The sequence below is a fragment of the Zalophus californianus genome, chromosome 3 (genome assembly GCF_009762305.2).
Source record: "Zalophus californianus isolate mZalCal1 chromosome 3, mZalCal1.pri.v2, whole genome shotgun sequence".
Taxonomy (NCBI): Eukaryota; Metazoa; Chordata; class Mammalia; order Carnivora; family Otariidae; genus Zalophus; species Zalophus californianus.
Genome location: NC_045597.1, coordinates 14,366,130 through 14,390,844, shown reverse-complemented (window position 1 = coordinate 14,390,844; position 24,715 = coordinate 14,366,130). Strand labels below are relative to the sequence as shown.

General features: G+C 37.4%; 2 protein-coding genes across 7 annotated transcripts in view; both read left to right on the top strand.

Annotated features, from left to right (window-relative positions):
• Nucleotides 1-24,715, top strand: part of HS6ST3 (heparan sulfate 6-O-sulfotransferase 3) — a 642,842-nt gene that overhangs the window by 311,841 nt on the left and 306,286 nt on the right. The gene's annotated exons all lie outside the window — the stretch shown is intronic.
• LOC113919708 (ubiquitin-40S ribosomal protein S27a-like) lies at nucleotides 5,829-6,348 on the top strand. The gene has a single exon (XM_035726767.1). It carries the CDS (start codon nucleotides 5,853-5,855, stop codon nucleotides 6,321-6,323), a length of 471 nt encoding a protein of 156 aa, XP_035582660.1. The 5' UTR covers nucleotides 5,829-5,852; the 3' UTR covers nucleotides 6,324-6,348.

The window sequence follows — 24,715 nt, the reverse complement described above, 5'->3', positions numbered from 1 at the left end:
CCACTTTGGTAGAAGTAATAAAAAAAATATAATGTTAAACTTTTTGAAATAAAAATATTTTATTTATGGAATCTGTGCAAGATGGCTGTCAGTCTTAATATCTATATCTTTTTATAAAAGAGGAGCTCCAAAGTAAGTTAATTTTTTTTTTTTTTTATGTGTAGGATTTCTTCGTAGACCGGTGAACTGGGGCTGGATTTAATCAGCAGCATCTTACTGTGCATATTGACCTATCCAACAATAACACCTTCAAATATGTATGCTTTTCTGTGACTGTTTAATAGTGAAAGAATTCTCTACCTCTGAGAAGACTGGTGTGGGGTTGTAAGAGAGTATTTTCCTCCCTTTATTAATGATAAGGGAACATGATTGACAAGGTCTGTGGTGTGACCTCCCTCTTAAAAAAAGAAAACTTGGCACCCCCTAAGGGCCTTGAACTGGGCTTCATTGTTCCTATTCCAGAAGTTTCTTCCCCCCCCCTTTTTTTTTTTTTTTTTGCTGAATTCAGACACAGGTTTGGTAGTAGAAAAGAGAAAGCATGTTGATAGGTCCAGGAGAGCTGTGGGGGTGAGATCCATTAGTTGAAAATGGAATGTTCTTGATGAATTCCTATTTTCAGAGACAGCCAACACTGGCGTGGACGTTAGGGTGCACCAGGACAATGCCCTTGTTCCACGAATGTGAAGAAACTGAGGGCCAGAAAGGCAAGTAGTTTGCCCTCCAAATGTGGTCCTTCTGCCTTCCTTAGTTTGGTTCCTGGGACTAGCATCCGCCTTATTATCCAGTCAGAAATCTGGAATTCCTTCCTTGCCACACCGTTTCTTCTAGGTGTTCCCAGCTTGTCCATTTCCTCACCACAGCCCTCAATATATGGTTCCCAGATAAGGACACTCAGGAAAGCATCAACATCTACGTTAGTCTCACTCAACAACTTTACCCACTGAGGCATTTCGGGAGGTAGAGCTCACTGACATGGCAGGGTATCAGCTGTTGTGTGCTCTCCATTCATAACTGTCCCAAGCCAGTCACTACCTCCAACCCTTCTTCCTCCTTCATTCTTCCCTTTTGCGTCTCGAGTCTCAGCTCCCAGAAGGCCTACCCTTGTGTACTCTCTCCAGAAGCGTTTACTTCATTTCCCTCTTATATAGGCTGAGGAGGTGGTGCTCTTCCTCCTGAGGATGCAGTGGGGTTTTGCCACTGAGGAGACGCTTCATGTAGTTTTTCTTGGTACAGTAAATGCAGCTGGGTGAAGCCAGGCTACTACTCTGCCCTCCTCCCTTAATCTTTAGTTCTGATCTAAAAACTTGAGGATTGTGCAGTTTGTTTTCTCTCTTGGCACAGAACTTCTGGGTTACTTTTAAAAACCAACCCGTGAAGCATAACATTTTACAGTCTTAAATTCTAGGCTTCTTGCACAGACCCACGTAACCCACGTAGCCCTTAAATAATCAACTGTTGTCATCGTCTTCATATGTGCCATCAAAATGTCTCTTTCCAGTGCAATTATGATTGTATTTTTCCCTTGCCTAAAATTTTTCAGTGTTTTTTAAAATTTTTTAAAATTTTAAATTTTTTATTTATTTTTATTATCAATGTTGTTTTTTTTTTAATCACCTACATGGAAGGCCAGAATATCTTAGAATGGCACCCAGTGCTTGTTCCATTCTGCCTCTGATTTAACTTTCAGTCTCCTGAACACAGCTTTTTTTTTTTTTTTCCCCCTTCTGGATATTTCCAATGTCTATTGTGGTGCCTCAGAAATACTAAGAAATAAAATCGTATCCACCCAGAACCACTTGTGCTTCTAATGAATCGTGTTCTCTTTTGCCACTGTGCCTTTTCCCTTCATCTAAGGCTCCTGTAGTTTCTCTCTCTCCCCATCCACTTGACTTTCTAGATTCAACTCTAGAGAGCGCCTCCTGGGGAGCCTTCCCACCCAATGCCCAAACCCTCCCTAGCAGAAGGCCTTTCTTCTTTATTTCTGTAGCTCTAATGTAGCACTTAGGTTGTATTACAATTAAGTTTAATTGCCTGTCTCCATTAGACTATGAAAATATTTGTTTTGTTCGTCTTTATATGTCATGCCTAGAACTTTAGCAGACATAGATTGAGCATAATGTTTGGATGAGGTATAATTTTATGTCTCCCCCCACCCCCACTTTTGGAATGAATGGCTATAGTCTGGAAACCTTTAGACTGGTTTGAGGGCTAAATATGAACTATTGTCCAAAGTGGCTCCTCTCTTCTCTCCCATCCCAGGAAGAGACTGCTAATGTTCTTTATGACCTCAACCATGCCAACCTTGGAGAAATAAAATTATGTCTCTGCCACAAGTCTGCATGATTCCAGTTCTTGTAGAGTTCCTATAAGAGAGGATGCCTCATGTGACTCAGTCTTAAATCTACCTCATGGACAGTGACTCCACTGTTACCAAATAATACTACTAAACAGATCTCTTTACATACACATATACATGTATTTATCTTGAGAAGATTATACTTCCGTGCATGTGTACGTGTATGCATATATTGACCTATATCTACCCACCTACCTATGTACCTACCTATGTTTAATCCCTCAGAAGGCTGTACCAATCTAGATGTTCTTTACTAAAGACAATGCAGGTATAGTGGGCTATCTAACTATTTATCACAATAGACTTATTACTTAGGAACATGTTCAAAGACATTGAAAAATGTTGGGGGCTTTTGTTGCCTTTCTCCCATATAGAAAGAGATCATAGAATTTGAAAGTGAGAATTTTCTACAGATAAAAGGTGTTATGCATTAACATTATATTTCTTGCTAAAACTCTAATTGGACTTATGAAAACCACAGATCAGGTATATAGCTTCGATTTTTTAAAACACTTAATGGAGCTGCCCCAGGTTCGCAAGTGATTTTTATTCCTGTTCTTTCCCCGTGCTTATGCCTTCTGCTCCCAACGACTCAACCAGTCCTTCCACTAGTGGCGCTTGCCTTGCTCTGATTCCAAACAAGTGTTTTGCTCAGAAACTCAGTCTCCGAGAGATGGGTAGTTCTAATAAATGAGTTGGTTCGAAGAAAATCATTTTTTCGGTGGGTGTACGATTGGCTTTTTATCAGTTTTATGAGCCTTTTTGATGGACTGTTACTTTCTTGTTTTCCCAGTGGTATTTGCCCTGGGAACTTTTATGATTTGTTTTGAGACTTATTTAAAAACTTCTCTATTCATCTCAACAGAACATTGGTATTTGTGAAATATCTCACCAAGTTGACTCTTTATAAAATTATTGTTGAGATCTGCTTATTTTTAGGAAAGATGTCTTTAAGCATTTTGTGTTGGCTAGAGACCCCTGTTTGCCTACCTCTATGCTTTTTTTCTTTTCCCCCCTGGCTGGATTGGAATAACTATTAAGTATTTTTTCCATACCCTGGAGACTGGCCATCTATCTTTCATTCTTCAGTATAAATATTTACCAGTCCCACAATAAGTTGAGATGATTGTCTTGAGCATACAAATTGCCCCAGAGGTTTCTGGCTAACTAGTCCTCAGGAACGGTGCTTCTGATTAATACAAAATTATGCTCAGGCCATATTTTTCTCTGCTGAGGGAGAGGCAGTGACTATATGTGCTCATTATGAAGTAGATGTGGCTGAAAGTGCAGTTGTAGTCTGTCACAGAGCATTTGGCATCTCTGCTAAGAGGTGAAATTATGCTGTTGGCAAAACAGTCTGGGTGGGTATCAACTGCACTGGCGCTAGACAAACACTAGCCTGGGGCTTGTGAAGTCATAATGGGGACTCTTCAAACCTCCATGTGAAGATACCCTCTGGAACCAACAAGCCAGTTCTTGCCACATATCGCTTCCCGGCCTTTTGGCTAAGATCAAGTGTAGCCAGTTTTTGCCACATCAGAACACCAACCAATATTATGGAGGCAGATTTAGTCTCCTCTGGTTGCAGCTATACTTTTGTAATTTTATTTGTTTTTTTTTTCTTGTTTCAGAAGACATTATTTCCTACAACATATTAAAAAAAATCCCCTGACATTAGAGGAGAAAAAAAGAAGGGATAGATGGCAGTCACATTACCCATTTTTCTACAATTAAAAACACTAAAACCCTCAATGATGTTCACATAGGTAACATAACTTCATCCTTAACAAAAAGCCAAAATATGCTTTTATTGTGAATTTCCAGTATCAGAAAGGATCATTTTTCACACTCGTGTTTCTTTCTTTCTTTCTTCTTTTTTTTTTTTAAAGATTTTATTTGACAGACACAGCAAGAGCAGGAACACAAGCAGGGGGAGTGGGAGAGGGAGAAGCAGGCCTCCCGCCGAGCAGGGAGCACAATGTGGGGCTTGCTCCCAGGACCCTGGGATGGTGACCTGAGCTGAAGGCAGACGCTTAACGACTGAGCCACCCAGGTGCCCCTGTGTTTCCTTCTGCTGAGTCTGTGGTCGTATCATCCAGCCCCGAGTGTCTAGAAAATGTAAAAAATGCCTCATCTTCGCTTTCCAAGCAATAGTATTGGTTTAATTTAGATGCTGCACTTCAGAATTTTAGCTAAATATTGAAGTTTGAATTCTCAGCTCAAGTTCATTAGTAGTGATTAGCTAACACAAATGCATCTCTGATTTATGCATGTCTAAAAATGATTTTGAAAAGCTGTCTTGTGCAGGGTTGATTGTTATTGTGCACAGTTTTGTCCTTCTAAGAATTAGGCTGTCTTCTTCCAACCCTCCCATCAAGTAGGCCACCTTTGGGAAATGACACTGGCAGACTGCGGGTACTCTGCAAATTAATATTATAGATACAGTTCTAGAAATTGAGGAGACTGACATTTTTGTGATAATGAGAGGTTGGGACTAAATTTACAGAAAGGCAAATTTATACTAGGAGTGTTTTTTTTTAAAGAGACTGTAAATTTTCTAAACGAATTTCTGACATTTTGAAATGTTTTGACAGTGCTTCATTTGTATAAAGCTTTATGTGTAGCAGCCTCATTGACTTGTTTCTGTTTAGTCTGGTTTTTATGTGATCATTTTTACCTCTGTTGAATTGGTGAAAAATAATTTAACTTTTTTTCTAGGCTCTAGCTGGCACAAGAAAACTCTGAATCCAGAGAGGGATTTTTCTATGGCCTAATTTGTGCATTGCGATGAGCATAAAATTTGCATCTAGTTTTATTTTTCACTCTCTTTACTGGTATTTATGTAATGCAAAATTAAATGTTGCAGAGCGTTAATTAACCAAGGAGAACCATAATCATCATCAGAATCTATATAGTAAACCTGTGAAATTCATAGAGGCTCAGAACTTGAGGGTAAATAGCCATCTTTTGGAACCATATCATTGAGTTTGTACTCCAACCAAATGACACAGCTAAGCAGTAGAAACCCAAGTGTTGAAGGAGACATTTTTCCATACTCCAGAGAATTATAAAGGTTTCCCGTTCTCCCTTCAAAAGACTGAAAAAAAAACAGTCATAGGAAAATGATTGAACTTAATATTCATATTTTGTGGGCAGCCAGGAAATTAATATGGGGAAATAAAAAACTTGATTTTTAATGTCATTACAATTTTATTTTTTAAATGAGTTTTAAGGTTTTCTTAGTTTACTGAAGATGTCTTAATTTTATTTGAATTATGAGCTCTTCTAATTCTATCAGGAATCAAAAAAGGAATCTAATGTCTTAAAATAATATACATTTTTCTAATGTACAATAAAAGGAATTATTAGATTACTTGGGGCAATATGACTGCCTCCAAGGTCTTGGGAAAGTTCTTTTCTAGCTGACTAGTTAGTCTTTCGCCATCAGAACTACCTATATGGGGGATCCGCCATCTGCGGTGGAACCACCGCCAAGATGCAGATTTTCGTGAAAACCCTTACGGGGAAGACCATTACTCTCGAGGTTGAACCCTTGGATACAATAGAAAATGTAAAGGCCAAGATTCAGAATCAAGAAGGAATTCCTCCTGATCAGCAGAGACTGATCTTGCCTGGCAAGCAACTGGAAGATGGACGCACTTTGTCTGACTACAACATTCAAAAGGAGTCCACTCTTCATCTTGTGTTGAGACTTTGTGGTGGTGCTAAGAAAAGGAAGAAGAAGTCTAATACCACTCCCAAGAAGAATAAGCATAAGAGAAAGAAGGTTAAACTGGCCTTCCTGAAATACTATAAGGTGGATGAGAATGGCAAAATCAGTCGCCTTCGTCGGGAGTGCACTTCAGATGAGTGTGGTGCTGGAGTTTTCATGGCTAGCCACTTCGACAGGTATTATTGTGGCAAATGTTGTCTGACTTATTGCTTCAACAAACCAGAAGACAAGTAATTGTATATGGGTTAATAATAAAAGACATGAAATAACAACAACAACAAAAAGAACTACCTATATGGGGATAAGACATATTCCTATATTTTTTTTCTAGGGAGATGGAGAATCCATAGCAACTTTCTACCCTGCTGTCTGGGAGGATAGTCTTACCCTTCCAGGGATTATTCCTTTTTTTTTTAAAGATTTTTTTTTTTTTTTATCCATTCATGAGAGACAGAGAGAGAGATGCAGAGGCAGAGGGAGAAGCAGGCTCCCCATGGAGCAGGGAGTCCAATACTGGACTCGATCCCAGGACCCTGGGATCATGGCCTGAGCCGAAGGCAGACACTTAACCAACTGAGCCACCCAGGCGTCCCCTTCCAGGGATTACTCTTAAAGGAATGATATTTTACTCTACTTGCACACCAACAAGTTAGCGTGCCACAGTTTGGATGCTGGCAAAAGACATAAGACTCCTGGGTCCCAGACAAAAGACTCACTCATGGCACCACAGATGGTGGGAGCTTCGTGCTTGCTTTTGTTCCCCTTCTTCCCTATTCTCTCCCTTATCCCCAAGTCCCATGGGAGTGATGAGGAATAGCCCAACTAGATGTTGTGCATCCAGTGGATTTGTGGCACAGCTGAGGACCCCTAAGTATAGGAAACCCAGTATTTTATAATGGACTGTGTGCAACCTGACCAATCCATGCCCTGGAGAGAGACACTATCTTGATATTGTAGGATTGTTTGCCATACAAAAACTCCTGAAAAGTGAGGGCAGAACAAAAGCTGATACAAGATGTGCAGAAACACCTTGGGGATTTGTCTTTCAATGGTGCTGAGTGAAAATGACCGGGCTCTGCCTCAAGCCACTTCTCCACGAATAGCATAATCTGCAGCAGTACGTGGAGGTAGAAGAAAACCGATTCTAGCATATTTTTATTGCAGCCACAAGTCATCTCATTAGATGTTGGTGACTTTGCTCATTTGGAAGGCTGCCTAAGTCATCACACACCTGGAAATCAACAACAGGAAGCTAGGATTGCATCCCAGAACCCCCGGTACATAAAACTTCTTCTTACCCCTATCTCTGAGTAGTCTAGAAAATTTAAATATTTCTCGACCAACTTTTGCTGGTTATAGTTCAGTCAGCCTTAACTGAAACATTGATAAAGAAAACAGTGTCTGTCATAAGGGTAACTGTACTCCCCTTTCTGGGACTCCTTCCCTTAATTTTACTCTCCCTATTTTGCCCTGTTAGATATTAATTGTAAGGAATTGTATAAGATCCTTGAGAGAAGTTAATAGAGAAGGGGAAGCATTTCTCCCTTCCTTCCATACTAGCTCATCCTTAGCCTTCTAAGCTCAAGGTGTCTACTCTCTTGTAGTGTTGGCTCTTTGGCAAGTAAATGCTGTTAAGCATTGAATGTGTTACACTGGGTCCTTTTGTGGGGTCTGTGGATCAGAGTCTGGAGATTAGGGCATGTGTTAGGAAGTAAATATGCCTAAGCTCTGGGCCACTAAGAAAACCATAGTAGGCCTGTGTTGATGTAAGGTGGAAGTGTTCACCAGCCACAAGAGGCTAAGATTTGAAACCTTTGCCTTTTAATTTTTTTTTAATTAAAAAAAAATTTTTTTTAAGATTCTACTCATTTGTTTGAGAAAGAGAATGAGAGAGAGAGAGCACAAGTGGCCTGGGCGGAGCAGAGGGAGAAGGAGAAGCAGGCTCCCCACTGAGCAGGGAACCTATGGTGGGGCTCCATCCCAGGACTCCAGGATCATGCCCTGAGCCCAAGGCAGACGCTTAACCGACTGAGCCACCCAGGCGCCTCTACCTTTGCCTTTTTAATCAGAGCTACTGGGTATGAGAGCTACTGTATGTGATAGCAGACACTGACTTTGGGGGTAATTTAATGAAAAGTGTAGTATTATGAAAATCTGATTTTGCTGTGTAAACCTACCATTAATTTTTGTCATTTGTGTGAACGACTTAGCATTTATCCCTAATTACCATGCAGCACAATGATTATTCATAATACTAAATTATGTGTCAGATCAATGTTTTTAAGTTGCATTGATTATAACACTAAAATATGCTCATGTGTGATGCTCCATCTTCTTTCGGATGGTCATCTACTAAACTATCAGGGCTTTCTTCTTACAACTTAAAACATTTGGGTTTTTTTTTTTTTTTAATGAATGGAGAGACTCTTTTGCATTAGAAGAGATAAGTCTGCAGCCAGTTTGACTGTGGGTCACTTATGGGCAATAGAATCCTCATATCTTGAGGACAGTGGTAGGAATAGCAGGAGCACCAGCATTTTAGACTTTGAGTCTAGTAGGTAATTATCTAGTTCTCTTCTTGTTTTATTTCTGCCACTTGTCTTATTACTGAGGAATGATATTATTGAATTCTAAACAATATGATATCTACCTTCAGGCCAACCAAGCAGAGGCATATGCAATATCTCTGATATGCCAAAATAAATTGAAGTTCAGGAATTAGCTGTGTCGGTGTAGGGGTGTGAGGGATAGGTGATATAAATTCCTCCTTTTCCTACTTCATGGATGAGGACTCAGCTTTCTCCTCTACACTTTTGTCTGTCAGTCTGACTTGCTTTCAACACTGTGTATTAACCAAGACCACTTTGCTTTAAACTTTATTCATTTGCATGATGTTAGAATGAAGTAAAACAGAGCAAGACATCTTAACGGGATAAGAGGATCCCCAGTAAGTATTAGCTCTATAAATAATGTTTTCCTCACCTCAAGGGGGTTGCTTGAACATCGGTCTATCAAACACGGATAGAATATCTGCTGTGTAGGCAACACATTTGTGTTCCTAGCCCTTGATAGATGACGTTTAAAAGAAATTAATTGCTTATAAGGTTTGAACTTGAATGACTACTTTTAGTACATTTAGTATTGTTTTTGAAATGATATTTTAGTGATTAGATAATTTATAACTTTGTCTTTATTGTAAACCAGAGTGAACTGTTTATCCACAGTCAAGTGATCCTCCTGGATTTAAGGTCGGTTTAAAACTCGTTAATGCTGGGGTTTATAATGGAAACAGAAAGCCTGTACTTATGTGAAACAGAACTAACCAGGCCAGTGGAACTATTGTAAAACAATATCTTTTAAATGCTGATGATTAGACCTTAGCCTCTTGAGTGAAATATAGCCTCTCAGTTGTTCTTGGCAGAATGATGAAGCTGTGTTATCTTTTGTGGAAGATCCAACCTCTCTTTTTATTACAGATATGTTTAGTTGGACTCTGAGGCTTCATTGGAATACAAAAACTTGGCTCTTGTAGGTAAATTTTTGAAAGAACAAATTTATTTTCTGTCTTATTATCTGGGTGTGGTGAGATGAACACAGTAAGTATACCACGTATAAAGTGACAATGTTTTGATCCTTTTGTCATAATTACCGCTGTGGAAAACTGAAGATGACTAGATTCAGTTAGCTGGATAATCAGCATTTTGACCCTTTGTTGCAAATCATTTCTGTTGTGTAAAAATGAGGATAAATGGGTTAATCAGACCATGTGTTATCCACTTGTAATCTGTTTTCAGATGAGGCAGAGTGGTCCCCTGTATCCAGCTTTGAACGTCCAACAGCTCTCTACTCCAGTTACACAAATTAGTGATGTGTAAAGTCATGTTCCTAAGTGATAAGCAAGCGCATTTTTCTTCGTGATGTGTTATGTATTATTTAATCTTAGTTATATATTCTGTAATATATGTGTCTATTATGTGTATTATCTACTACTATACATATCCTTAACTTTGTCAGTTCTGATAGTCTGAGATTTTGGGTTCCTAGGGGACAATTTTACTTCTGTCTAATTTATTTTAAAGTCATCTGAGAAACTGACTTACGTAATTAGAGACTCGGCGAAAGCTTTTTTCCCCTCAGTGATGGTGGTATTTAAACTGAGATTTTCTTGTTCTAATCTGTTTTTCCCTACAACTTTGTTTATATGAAATTATAAAACTTTACTTATATTTATATCTAATTTTTTTGGCACAAGTCATGGGTTTGACTATGCAGTCCTGACTTTGTAAAATTTTTTCAATTTCAGATTAAAGATTTGGTTTGCTGTCTGGAGGTTTTATTTTTTATTTTTTTGAAAGTGTCGTCATTGTACATATTTATAGTAATTGCATATTTATGAAATAAATTAATCTCTTTGAATTTTTACCATAGCAATCCTTACTTAGTACATGCAAATCATTTTTAATCTCTGGAATTTATAATTGAAATATTTTAATAAAAGAGCAAAATAATAAGCAAAAAATGTTGATGTGTATAACATTAAATTCTATCAGTTACATGGAAGCTGATTACAATTAGTTTAATGACCCTGGTTAGAATTCCTCCTCTTATTTTGTCCTTGCTCTGAAATGTATTTCAGAGGTCAAACACTTAGTTATCCTCTTAGCCGAAATTTCTATCATTTGAATATGGCCAGATTGGCATTTATCTTTAAAACACTTATTGGAAACAGCCTAAATTGAAAAAATGCTTAATGTCACAAGCTTCATCATCCCAGGATGGGCCTCTTTAAAAGAATCTCAAACCTCAAACAATATGAAGTGATTTCCCTTAACTTATAAGGTAGCTGGTAGCTCGGGCAGTAGAAAGAGAAAATGGTTATTTGCTTGGTGACAGTGTGGCAGTTACATAAATTTGATGTACAAAGTGAACACATAAATAGTATTTCAGAAACAGAATCATCTGAGTCCCTGTTGATTATAGTATAGGTGCTAGACATTTTAATGGAATTGTTTCTTAATTACCGAACTCTCTTTGATAGCCATGAAAAAAAATTGGATTGGACAGTATTGATTCCAAGCACTTCTGTTCCTCTTTAGGGATATTCTGAGCTGGCAAAACACATACGGATGGGCAGACAAGACTGCTTAGTTTGCCCTGTGCTGAATTTGATCAATAGGAACCTATTTCTGTATCGAGGAGAAGTAGCTCTGTTAATTTAGCCCTGGAAATCTCATCATTAGATACTCTTGAGTAATAAGATTTAAAATATTTTAGTTAAGATAAAAATTGCATGTTGGCATTTCTCACAGTAAAATTTATTTTTCTTTTAAACATGTCAAGTGTTTCTTTGAGTTGTTTTGTTCCTCCATAAGAAGGCTAAGAGGGCATTCACTAGTAGATAATACCCCTATTGCACCCTATTTTGCTAGCTAAAAGAATTTTTTTTCTGTAGTACAGCATTTTCTACTTTAAGTATTCCACATATAAAGTGACTGTATAATCACTGTTTTGATCCTTTGGTTATAATTACTGCTGTGTAAAACTAAACAAGACTAGATTCAGTTAGCTGTATCAGTCAGCATTTTGACCCCTTTTTTATAAATCATTTAGGAACTGGGGGAAAATAGAATAATAAAAACAGAACCATTTTGGCTAATAGCATGGTAGTGCTTTTTCTTTTATCATTATCTGGGTTAACACAACTCCTGCTTTGTATTCTATGTTCTCTTACTGTGATATTACTTTTATTCATTCAAAAAATATTTACCGAGCCTTAGTATGCTCAAGGGTAACTGGTTGATAACTTGGAATCAAGAATACACTGCATATTAGGAATGCCAAATTTTATTTTCTATTTTAAGCATTTATACATACAATAGCATTTGCAGTAACAAAATTATATAAGGTGTATGGATTGGCTGTGTGACGTCTGATTTAGGTTATTTCCATCTCACAACAAAGCACCCAAAGCAGGTTTTCTTTGATGTTTACTCCTCAGTCCTTCTAATGGAGCCATTTTTCTGAGTGCTAAAATAAAGTTCACACTCACTCAAAGAAGTAGGAAGTAATCGAGAAGGGGCAAAGCCTTGGCAAGCAGCACATTTCAGACTCAAGGTGCTCTGGCTCTGATTTGACTTTCTTTTATATCATTTGGAATAGGTTCTAAGAGACTGTCCTGCCCAATCTGTTACATTTGTCAGGTTCTCAAGACAAAAAAAAAAAAAAAGATCTTTGAATTGCAGTTTGAGATTTGAAATTCCCGGATCATATTTCCATTTCCTGCTATATGTATTCTGAGGGAGCTGGGATATTATTAAAACCATCAGGGAAGTGGAGACTGCAGTAGACACTGATAAAAATGAAGCAGTTTGTAAGAAAGAGGTGATGTAAAAAGAGGGAGACAATTCGGATTGCATTTGGTCTTGACAGGAGAGACCCTGCAAGCTGGTGGTAGGCGTTCTCCTGAAATTATATTCATGCTCATTTGAATTTTATTAAATTTTATCATAAATAAGGAAGAAAAAAAAATTCCTCAAGGAGTCATCAAAACAAACAAGAAAAATACATACGTTTTATCTTGTTCCGAACCAGAATACCTGCATAACCTCAAAAAAGGGATGTCAAGGTCATCATTGAGTTACTTATAAAGGAGGTCATCTTGGTCATTGCATTGGATAAGTCCTACAAACTGTGAGAATCGTACGTATTTCAGGGCAGAGTATAAAGCAATAAGGAGAGGGCGCCTGGGTGGCTCAGTTGGTTGAGCAACTGCCTTCGGCTGAGGTCATGATCCTCTAGTCCCTGGATCAAGTCCCGCATCGGGCTCCCTGCTCGGCAGGGAGTCTGCTTCTCCCTCTGACCCTCTTCCCTCTCGTGCTCTCTATCTCTCTCTCAAATAAATAAATAAAATCTTAAAAAAAATAAAGCAATAAGGAGAATACTGAGTATATCTGGAAATACAGGTACGATGCCAACTAGGTCAGCCTATATCTCTGATATCAGGACTAAGCATGCAGTTTTGGAATAATGGTGGACTCTGCTATTTATACTGTTGTAGTGTTGCAATGTGTTCACTCTTACATATTCACTGGGATTCAGGAGTGACTTTAATTGCGTTCTTGTTTTCAGCAATTCTTGGTACGATTGCATAGTATGTTCCTTTCCTAGCTTTGGGCACACAAATGGCTGTAACTTTTCCCCCAAGAACGATGCCTTCCAAGCTGGAAAGGGATTGATCAGTGTTCACATTTGCTTTTGCAACTTAAAAATGATAAATTGAATAATGGCATAATTAAGATCTGCTTTAATTAACTGGTTACAGTGTGTGCATGTATTTGTAAACTACCTTTTAAAATTCAGTGTTTAAAAGTTGCAGGAGTGATTTGAAGTTTGACCTGAGAAACATTTTGAAAGGTTATTTGCTTGATTCTCTTTGTAACTGTAATGATGATTAATGACCATATTGGTTTACTTTAAATACTTTTCGAGTAGCTAAATTCACTATATTGCAATTATTAAAAGCAAGAGTCTCATTAAATTCTTCTACTTGGAGATCAAGATAAGGCCAAAATATTATACATGACATAACAGCAAAAACATAATTTTGTGAGAGTATTGCTTTCCCCAGGATTGGACCATTGTTCTGTGTGTTTTTAACCCAGCCACTGTGCCATTATCAGTATATGGGAGCAGAAAGCAGACCCCGACAATGGACAGAGAATTCTGGCTTCAGACTATCAGACATTTACCAGGAGTTTAAACAAACTAAAGGAGTTGAACTGTGAAAGTAATTTGTTTGTTTGGAATTCTACTTGTTATTTAAGTTTGTGGATGGTTTTATATATAGGAAAGAAATTTCTTTTAATTTGGTAACAAACCTTCATTCCGGAGCACTTTCCTTCTCAGGGCTCATATTTTTTGTAAGACCCTGTAATGTTTTGTAAACATGTATTTAGCTGGTTTATATTTTCTGAGCTCTGGGGTTTGGGAAACACTGATGTTTTCAGACTTTGACCTCAGCAGGGTCACGCAGGCATTGGCCTGGTCCATACAGGCTTTAAGACTAGATGCTTGGTTATTGCAAATGCATTTGTCTTTCTTCAGAGAAATATGTGTGCTTCGGTATTGATTTTTTTACATCTTTATACTTAGCAGTATGGGAGGTAATGTTAGGCCATTTTTACGTCTTTATACTTAGCAGTATGGGAGGTCATTACTTCACATAACAGTGGCTTTAAGAACTAGACAGCTCATATGACTCTAAATTCAATTTGCAGGTAGTTTTCACTTAAGGAAAGAGGTTTGGCAGCATGCCTGCTCGGCACAGGGCTACTTGAATCCCCTCTCTTTCAGTGGTGAGGTCAGAGCATCTTGTCAAGAAGTGTAACTTATGTTCAAATAATGTATGTGAGCTGGACATCTACTGCCAAAAACAAGCTGCCTGGGGGCAGAAACAAGAAAAGCATCATAAGTGCTATTGAACAACTCACTGTAGGCTTTTAATTATCTGAGATTTACTTAAGCAGCTCCACAAAATGGGAGAAACACCCAATTAAATGACAGTAAATTTACTTTGCTGCAGAATTCAATAATTTACATCTTGGTTTCCCTGCATTGCATTAATTACCGATTTGGTAGCAGATTAGAAAGCATCTGGGTAAAATTTAACCTACGTATATTCAAATCAACTACCGTGATTGATTTATCTGTATTTTTATTCACTCATTTATTCAGTATATTTATGTGCTAGTCACTGGGGAGAAGAAGACATATAAACAGATATATACAGCTCCTGTCCTTCAAAAGCTGACCATTCAGCAAGAGTGATAAACATTTAAGTAAAAATTATCATGTACGGGATATCCATTTCTGTCAGTGTGAAAGACCACCTGATCAAATATAGGTGAAAATGTATTTAAAAATGTTTTTTAAATGCATTGCTGACTGAACACAAAATGAAGCAGAGGAAATTAAAGCTGAAGCAAAAGTTGGAATTCTGCAAGGTGGATGAATTCCAAAATTGGCTTTCACCCTGAGGGATTTCTGCCAAATCCATGAGACCTTGAACCTTCACATCAGGCCAAGTGACTCTGCCAGATAGCTGGGGAATGGGTAATGCCTATGTTACAGAAAGTCCTTCTGAGAAGAAGGAAGAGGGAGCAGTCTCAAACTTATTATATGAGGCAAGCAAAACGTTGGAGACAAGGAAGCACATAGATTAGAAGAGAGAAAAATTATAGGCTACTCTTCTCATAAATATAGTTGCAAATATCTAGTTAAAGTTGTAGCACATGAAATCCAGACACATCTAAAAACAATAGTCTATAATGTTATTTCAGTAATGCAAAGTTTATTTTATATTAGGAAATTGGTTAATGTAACATATTACCCAAACCCGTGGAGTTTGGTAAAACTTTAAAACTCCCAGTGGAGTTTTAAACTAAATTTGATAAATTTCAGCATCTATTTATGACTTAGAATAATTCTTGGTAACTAGGAGGGTAATGAAATTTCATTATTCAAGTAAAAGGAACTTACACAAAACCTACAGCAAACATCCACCTAAGGTGAAATGCTGAAAGCACTCTTTTTACAATCAAGAACAAGGTAAGAATACAGACTATCACCACTTCTATTCAATGTTACTGGAAGTGTTATCCAATGTAATAAGACAAAAAAAAAATAATTGAAAGGCAGAAACAAAATTGTCATTGTTCAAAGGTTATCTATGTAGGAAACTCAAAAGATCTATAAATGAAATACTGAAGTTAACAAGACAGTTTATAGCAAATTGCTGGATGTAAAATCAAGACATAAAAGTAAGTTGCATTTCTCTATATGAACACCCAGGAAGTCAGTGTAACAATGTATGTAGAGTAACAAGAAATAAATCTAATAAAAATTTTGTAATATTACATTCCTATTTGAATAATGTGTGAGGTTAGAACTAGGGAACTAATATAGAATATCATAAATTATATTGCAAAAGATAAAATCTAAATAAATGGAGAATGATATCATTCTTCTAGTTAGGAAGATGTTAATTTTTCCCAGGTTGGTTCATGCCAGTTTAATAGGGTAGTATGTATTTGTGTAACTAGATAAACTTAAAATTTTTTTGTTTGAAAAAGGAAAGTGCAAAGATTACCAAAGACACCCATGAAGAACAGTAAGGTGAGGCAACCTCTTTCAAATAATCCAGCTTAGTTAACTTTATATTTCAATTTTGCCAGTTTACAGGGTTGGCTATGTAGGACTATGGGGTGAAATATAGAGCACCCCACCTAACTCAGGCATATAAGAAAACTTTATCAAGGTAGCATTGCAGAAAGGGATAAATGTAAATGGTGATAAGGCAACTGATTAATTAAACATATGATAGGATTGAAATTGGATTCCTGTCTTCCTCCAAGAAGTAAATTAAAGTGATTAAACTTTTAGAAGTGAAAGAAAAATATAAAATGTTTAGAAGAAAATGTAGGATTATATTTTTATGACCACAGGGTAGAAAAAGATTTCTTAAACAAAGACACAAACAATGCAAGACACAAAAATGCAAAACCATTAAGTAGGGATTCAATTTTACCATATTAAAATTGAGATATTCTTTATCAGAAGATACTGTAAACAGTGAAAAGACAAAATGCAAAAACATCAAAGTAGCAAAATGTACAACTGGCAAATAACTAGTATCCGGATAAAAGAACTTTCTCAAAAAATTAGAAAAAGAAAAAAAGAGAAAAGAAGAGGAAATTGAAAGACTAACAAACATATGACAGGATGTGCAATAACACTATTTTTCTGGGAAATGAAAATTAAAAACGTGAGATAGCATTACCTACCCACCAAAGCTCCCAAACTAAAAAGTGTCATGAGATTGTGACTGCAGTGAGAACCCTAATTCACTTTTGGGATTTCTTAGTAACTTTAAACACTTACACTTTCATGATTCTAAATACAACTTTGTAATATACATCTTAGAGAAATGCTTGCACACTCTTGTACAAAAATGCTCATAGCATCACGCTTTGTAAGAGCTACTCTTGAGAGATAAGAGTAGAGCATATAGTTGTATATTATTCCACGGAAAGAGAGGAACCACTTTCCTAGTTATGAAGTAGTCTCAGTAGAATTTGATCACCTGCTGGAAGGTAGAGTAACAGAAAGTGAGAGCAGTAGAGTGATTTCTACTTCTAATTTGGCCAGTGATCTCAATAGTGGTGCCATTGATCATGGTACTTTTTCTAATTATTGCTATATATTTTTTAATTTTAAAAGCAGAGATGGCCAGAGAAGTGCTTCTTACCTCTCTCAATTTAAAAACAGCACATAGTTATCCATCGTGTCCATAGTAAATTCAGACAAGACATTGCACATACACACTGTGCACACACACATATGCACACACACCCACACAAATATACGCAGAGAAACTCAAATGGCAAAGCAGATTGAAAAAGATGCTCCAATTCAATAGATATCAGTGTTAAAACTATATATACCCACCAGATTGGCAAAAACTAAAAAGTTGGAAAACACTAAATGTTAGGTTGTACACAGAGACTCTCATCTACTTCTATTGGGAGTAGAAACTGGAATAAATACTCTGGAAAACACTTTGATATTACCTAGTAAATTTGAACTTGCCCATAACTCGTGAACCTAAAAAATTCATTATTAGGTAGAAACCCTAGAGAACGTTTGCATATTTTCACCAGGAAACTTGCATAAAATTATTTTTAGTGGAAAACATAGAAATACCCCAGATAGCCACTGACAACAGAATCAAAATATACATGGGGGGTTACTCATTCAATGGGATACTACAGAGCAATGAAAATAACTGAAAAGAAATGACACACATCATGTATCATTTTTTAAATTGGAAACAATTATTTGATGGGAGGGTGCACTAGGTATAAAAGCTTCCCGGTCATAGAAGAAAAGGGTGGTGTTAACTGAGTGGAATTTGATTTTTTCATATTTCTTAGCAAGAAATGTTAGGGCAAGAAAGCTAAAAAAAAATATAGTGTCCCTGGAAGCCAGTTTCCTTTGTTTTAATTATTTTGCCTTTATGTATATGTTTGTAGTCTGTTCTTCCTGACTCCTATTTACAAGTTGAATGGGGGACAAACTTATTGGACTCAGAGTAAAATTGGAGTTTTCTGAATTTTTAGCTTTTTCCCCCTTAACTTGACATCACACCCTACTTTTCATTTTGGGTGGAGAAAGAGGTATGATCTGGGTAAATATTAGGGGATCTGTCTAGGGGCTTGTTTGCACATCAGTGGCAGTACTTACCAGTTTTTCTTCTATCTCGAAGTCTACCATGCTTGCTTGAATTCAGTGTGTCACATGCATAGATCTTGTTGTTGTTTATGATAATTTTCAAAATACGATTATACTTTCCAAATCTCCTTGTGTTTTATCTGCCTTTAAATGGGAAGGTCTCTCGGAGCCCCTAGGCGGCTCAGTCAGTTAAGTGTCTGCCTTCAGCTCAGGTCATGATCTCAGGGTCTTGGGATTAATCCCTGCATCGGGCTCTGCTCAGTGGAGAGTCTGTTTCTCCCTCTCCCTCTGATCGCCTTCCCACTCGTGCTCTCTTTCTGTCTCAAATATATACATAAAATCTTTTTTAAAAAAATGGGATGGTCTCAAACATCTCCATTTGATATGATGTTGAAAGAAAAAGATGGCAGGACAACTCACAGGAGCGCCATATTAGCAGCTGGAACCATCTTCTGCTTAAATCTGTCCTTAGTCCTGTTTTTCTTTAATTAGTCTCATAGGAAAAGAGAAGCAAGATCATGCTGCAAAATGGGATATTTTTGGAATTCTCATTATTCTTTTATAATTGTGCCCCTGGTCATTTTTTATCTTTACCTCAGTAGAGTTTCTAATAAAAACCAGAGGCTAGATAGATTTAATTTATTGAGCATCTACCATGTACAAGGTATTGTTTGGACTACACAAATATACAGGGCCTGCACCTTTCTTCAAGGAACCTATAATTCAAAGGGACAGAAAGCCATGTTAATGATAATAAGTCATTGTAAATAATGTGGCAGTGAACATGGATGCACAGATATCTCTTTGAGGTATTGAGTTCATTTCCTTTGGGTATATACCCAGAAGTGAGATTGCTGCATTACTTGGTAGTTCTATTTTAATGTTTTGGAAACTCCATATTGTTTTTCATAATGGCTAATACAAATTTACATTCCCACCAACAGTGTATAAAGGTTCCCTTTTCTCCACATCCTCACCAAGACCAATATTTATTATGTTATCTTTTTGAAAATAGCCATTCAAAGGTGTGAAGTGGTATCTCATTTTGGTTTTGATTTGTATTTCCCTGATGATTAGTGATGTTGAGCATCTTTTCACATACCTGTTGGCCATCTGTCTGTCTTAGGAAAAATGTCTGTTCAAGTCCTTTGTCATTTTTAAATTGGGTTGTTTGGGGGGTTTTTTGCTATATATTTTGGATATATATTTTGAATTAATTGTTTATTAGATATTAGGTTTGCAAATATTTTCTCCTATGGTTGCCTTTTCATTTTGCTGATTGTAATTTTTGCTGTGCAGAAGCTTTTTAGTTTAATGTAGTCCTGCTTGTTCATTTTTGCTTGTTCTGCCTAAACTTTTGGTGCCATTACAGCATTATTCACAATAGCCAAGGTATGGAGACAACTAAGTGTCCATTGTCAGATGAACAGATAAAGAAATTATGGTATATATATGGGAATATTATTCAGCCTTGAGAGAGAAAGAGATCCTAACATTTGCAACAATATAGATGAACCTGGAGGGCTTTGTGCTAGGTGAAATAAGCCAGACACAGAAAGAAAAATGCTGCATGATCTCACTTATGTGTATAATCTGAAAAAGTTGAATACATAGAAGCACAGGGTAGAATAGTGGTTACTGAGGGTGAGGAGGTAGGGAAAATGGAGAGATGTTGGTCAAAGGGTACAGCTACAGAGGATCCAGTTATGTAGGAAGGTTGCTGTTATAGAAAATGATTAAGTCTAGGGATTTAATGTACAGAGGATGACTATAGTTAATAATCTGCATTATATACCGGAAATTAGCTGAGAGTAGATTTCAGGTTCTCTTACCACATAAGCACAAAAAAGGTAACCGTGTGAGATGGAAATGTTATTTAGTTTGACTGTACTAATCATTTCACTATGTATATGTGTATCAGAATATCATGTTGTACACTTTAAATATGTACAATATTTATTGAAAATAATTGTTATAAGAATAAGCAATACCAACCACAGAATTAATTTGAGCATTTCCTAGATGATAAGCAGTCTCCATATGTTAACTCACCTTGTCTTCCTAAACAACTACATCACATGGGTACTATTTGGCACCATTTTGCAGATGATGAAATTGAGACAGGGAAGTCAAATCATGTGCCCAAACTCATATAACTACTACAAGGTGCAGTCAGAAGTTAAAAAAAGAACAAAAACAGGTAGCCCAATTGAAGACCCACTTTTTTGTACCCACCGCACACATGTCATTTAAGTTCACTGCAAAATAAAGCCAAGAACAAGGTTGGCGCAAGGGCTAGGTATGGATTGAGAACAGCACTAATCATGTTGAGGTTCCACCTGAAAACCAGGAATTTGGAACTGACTTCATTAAAGACTCATTCCTGGAGTGGTGTATTTAGTGTTATTCAGCCCTGTATTTCTTTATGTTGACACCCAAGGGTTGTGTCTTCCTGATGATTAAAACTTCTGTTTTCTTGAAACATACCTTATTGTTGACTTTTCCCAGCAGCTATTTGCATTTTAAAATGTCAGAGATTGCTGCACATGATCCTAAATGAGAACTTCAAGCCTCAAGTTTAGGAAAATGACAAATGAGGCTTAGAAACAAATGTATAAACAATGTATGCCATGATGCGCTAGGCATCTCGAATGGGCATTTTTCCTTATAAATTATGAGAAGGCCCAGAAAGCCAGAATTGGATGTCTTTATATTGAAATAAGTGTGGATAAGAACACAGAAATTGAACTGAAGGGAACATTTATTTGGTTACGTGGTCATTTAATTGAATGCTTTTGTGTGGTCATTTGAATTTTATTTTTTAAAAGGCTACACACACACACACACACACACACACACACACACACACACACACAATGCGATCAATCACATCTCCTTGTCCCGCAAGAAATACAAGGAAATGGAAGGAAAAAGGCATGCCAACACAAGGCTGTGTCTGAGTGGCCCTTCCTATAGCATGTGTCAGTCCACTCAACACACATGCTGGGGCAAGGGGTGATCAGAAACAACAAGGAAAATCTAAGTAAATATACTAAGGAGCCCTGTTTACAGAGGCTATGGAAACTATAATTGAGAATTTTAGGTGTTTTTAAGAAGTAAAAATATGTATCTTTGGCATTACATGTAAAATATAACCCTTCACAGGAAGATACAACCTGACTGATCTCCTCTCTTTGGTCCAAGACCTGAAAAAGACGATTTCGATTCCTTTTCCACATTGATCTCCTTCAAGTAAGCTAGTAAATAATTTCAGCACCATTGTTTTCTTCTTGTTTATTCATGTCTTTTACTGGAGAAAAGAAATATTTGCTAATGGAAGAAACAAAGCAAAATATTTACACCATGCTGTGCCTTTCTTTTTGACAAGGGCAGTTGTGGTAAGGAAGCTTTCTCTCTCATAAAATTGTTTACACGAAACAGTGGGAAAGAGCTAAAGAATAACAGTTTCCTTTAGCAGCTGGAGGTTGTCTGAATAGAGTCTTCTATTCCCATGCATGTTTTGTAATGCAGATGTCTTTGAAAATGGTCTTGCCAGTGCACCTTAAATACATTTTAGAATTATTTTACCATGAAATTAGTTTTCTCCATCATTGGCTTAGTTGAATCCCTTTTTTTTTTTTTTTTTTTTTTGATCAATGCTGGGACATTAAAAATAAAGCCCTGGCTGCACATGCTATTTTTGTAAGTTCCTATCAAAAATCCATCCTGCAGCAGGCCAGTGTACTTTCAGAGTCAGGTCATTATTGCAGCAAGGCTACTTAGAATCCTGCTCCTCCACCTCTCACCCTGAGGCTTAGTTTTCCACTTCTGCCCCAGCCACTGGCCTGCATTTTTATGTTTATTAAGCAAATACAGAAGGAGAGGAATTTCAGGAGAAAAAGCAGCATTGAACTGTATTGTAACTGAATGAGTCTTATCTAAATTGATGATTCAAATTGGTAATTCAGAAACCATTCTTGGAGACTAGCTGGTGGTGATGACGTTGGTAGAGGTGATGGTGCTGATGGTGATGTAGATGGTGGTAAGAATGGTAGTGGAGATGGTTTACTGCTGGTGATGATGGTGGTGATGATGATGGTGATGGTGGTGGTGATGGTATGATGGTGGTGGTGGTGATGGTGATGTAGATGCTAGTAGAAATGGTAATGGAGATGGTTTACTGCTGGTGATGATGGTGATGGTGATGGTGGTGATGGTGGTGGTGGTGGTGGTGGTGATGGTATGATAGTGGTTGTGGTGATAGTGATGGTGGTGTTGGTCATAATGGTAGTGATGGTGGTGGTGGGTAGGGGCATAGCAATGGCTTACAAACATCCCAAGTAAGTTTCTAGGAAATGTAATTGGTGCAACACTTTACTTCTATGCTCTGCTCATTTCACAAGTGTTCTCTTTCTCTGCTAATATTTTCCTGTGTCTAAAAATACAACTAATTTCAGTAGGACTAGTCTTTATTGGATATACTGCATACATATAGAAGTTTCTTCAAAGTCAACAAAATTCATTTTCAATTATTTGTTTGGTATGTATTCAGTACCCTTGAGAAACGAAGAGTTGTGAAAAAGGAAACCAATCCTGTAAATTTAGTAGAGTTAGAAATCTCCTCATATTCACTTTTCCAATTGCTATTATACCTGAGATCATTGTCTCTGTGTCATTGCTAGTTGTTACATTATTTTTTCATTCCATACTTTGAACTATGAATCTATTACAGAAAGAGCATTTTGGTGAGGCATTGAGCATGAATAAGTTAGGAATAGTAATTAGTTTTCAGGCACTCCATTGAGGATGGCAATGCATTTTTCCCCAAAATAATTTCCTCCCAAGCAGTTGGTCTATAATAAACTTGCATATTCTGAGTAGACTGTCTTTATCTTCTTGACACATTATTTCCTAATTTCATTGTACCATTCCTTCTGTTCATCTAGCCCTTTCTAGATGTATCAGCCAATATTCCCATGTCTGGGATGTAAAGCTTTTTCCAATTAGACAACAAACAACTTTTCAATTCCATCCCACATATCCCTCTACCTAAACCCTGCCTCTTTCATAGATATGGTTCTGGAAAGTATTGTAAGAGTTGTCTTCCCTTGTTTCTACTTCCCACTCTTCTCTTCAACCCACTGCAGTCTGGCTTCTGTCTTGACCACTCCTCAAAATTCCTCCCAATATTAGCCAGTGGCCTTTTTTTGGCTCAACTGAGAGGCCATTTCTTAGATTCTTACTGGCCACCTAGATGGCATTTGACCTTACCAATTACACCCTCTCCCATAAACTATTCGACTGATATTCAGCTTAAATATAAGTTCCTCCAAGATGACTTTCTGGACCCCTCCATGTGTGGGAAAGTACCCTCCTAACATCTGCGTTTCCAGCATAACTTAGAAATTGTTCGAAAATGTCTATCTTTCCTGTTTCTTTGTACCCCTCATGCCTTGCACATATACGGCACAAAATAGTCACAATTTTCCTCAAGTTTCTTTTGGTTTGAAGTGACAGATCTTTTCTCAAGCTTAAGCAGGTGGAGAATTTATTATTGTGATTCAGAGTCACACTTTGGGTCAAAAGGCAGGAAGTGCAACTAGGCCTTGTGAGGACTGAGAATAAGAGAGACAGCTATGGAAACCAAGGCAATTTATCTTGGATGTCCTCTGCGCTCCGAAGCCAAATAACTACTAGCTTCTGCTGTTTTCTGTGGTTTGGCCCCATTGTTTTCCCTGTCCCTCCTCTGACATCGTCACTTCCTGTCCTCAATGCTGAGGGAGCAGGAAGGAGTGGTAGAGACATGGTGTTCCCTGAGGGGGCGTGGGCTGCTCACTGAGGAGAGGATAGGAGTGGTGCAGGCGCTCCAGCATAGGTCTGTTTCAGTGCTCATTTAAAGAATGTGGCAAAAAATGGCAAAAAGACAGTCTCTTCAACAAATGGTGTTGGGAAAATTGGACAGCCACATGCAGAAGAATGAAACTAGACCATTTCCTTACACCACACACAAAAATAGACTCCAAATGGTTGAAAGACCTAAACGTGAGACAGGAGTCCATCAAAATCCTAAAGGAGGACACAGGTAGCAACCTCTTCAACCTCAGCCGCAGCAACTTCTTCCTAGAAACATCGCCAAAGGCAAGGGAAGCCAGGGCAAAAATGAACTATTGGGATTTCATCAAGATAAAAAGCTTTTGCACAGCAAAAGAAACAGTCCACAAAACCAAAAGACAACCGACAGAATGCAAATGACATATCAGATAAAGGGCTAATATCCAAAATCTATAAAGAACTTATCAAACTCAACACCCAAAGAACAAATAATCCAATCAAGAAAT

Bases quoted from the DNA above. Each gene is read 5' to 3' on its own strand.
- LOC113919708 (XM_035726767.1), top strand. From the start codon at position 5,853: ATGCAGATTTTCGTGAAAACCCTTACGGGGAAGACCATTACTCTCGAG.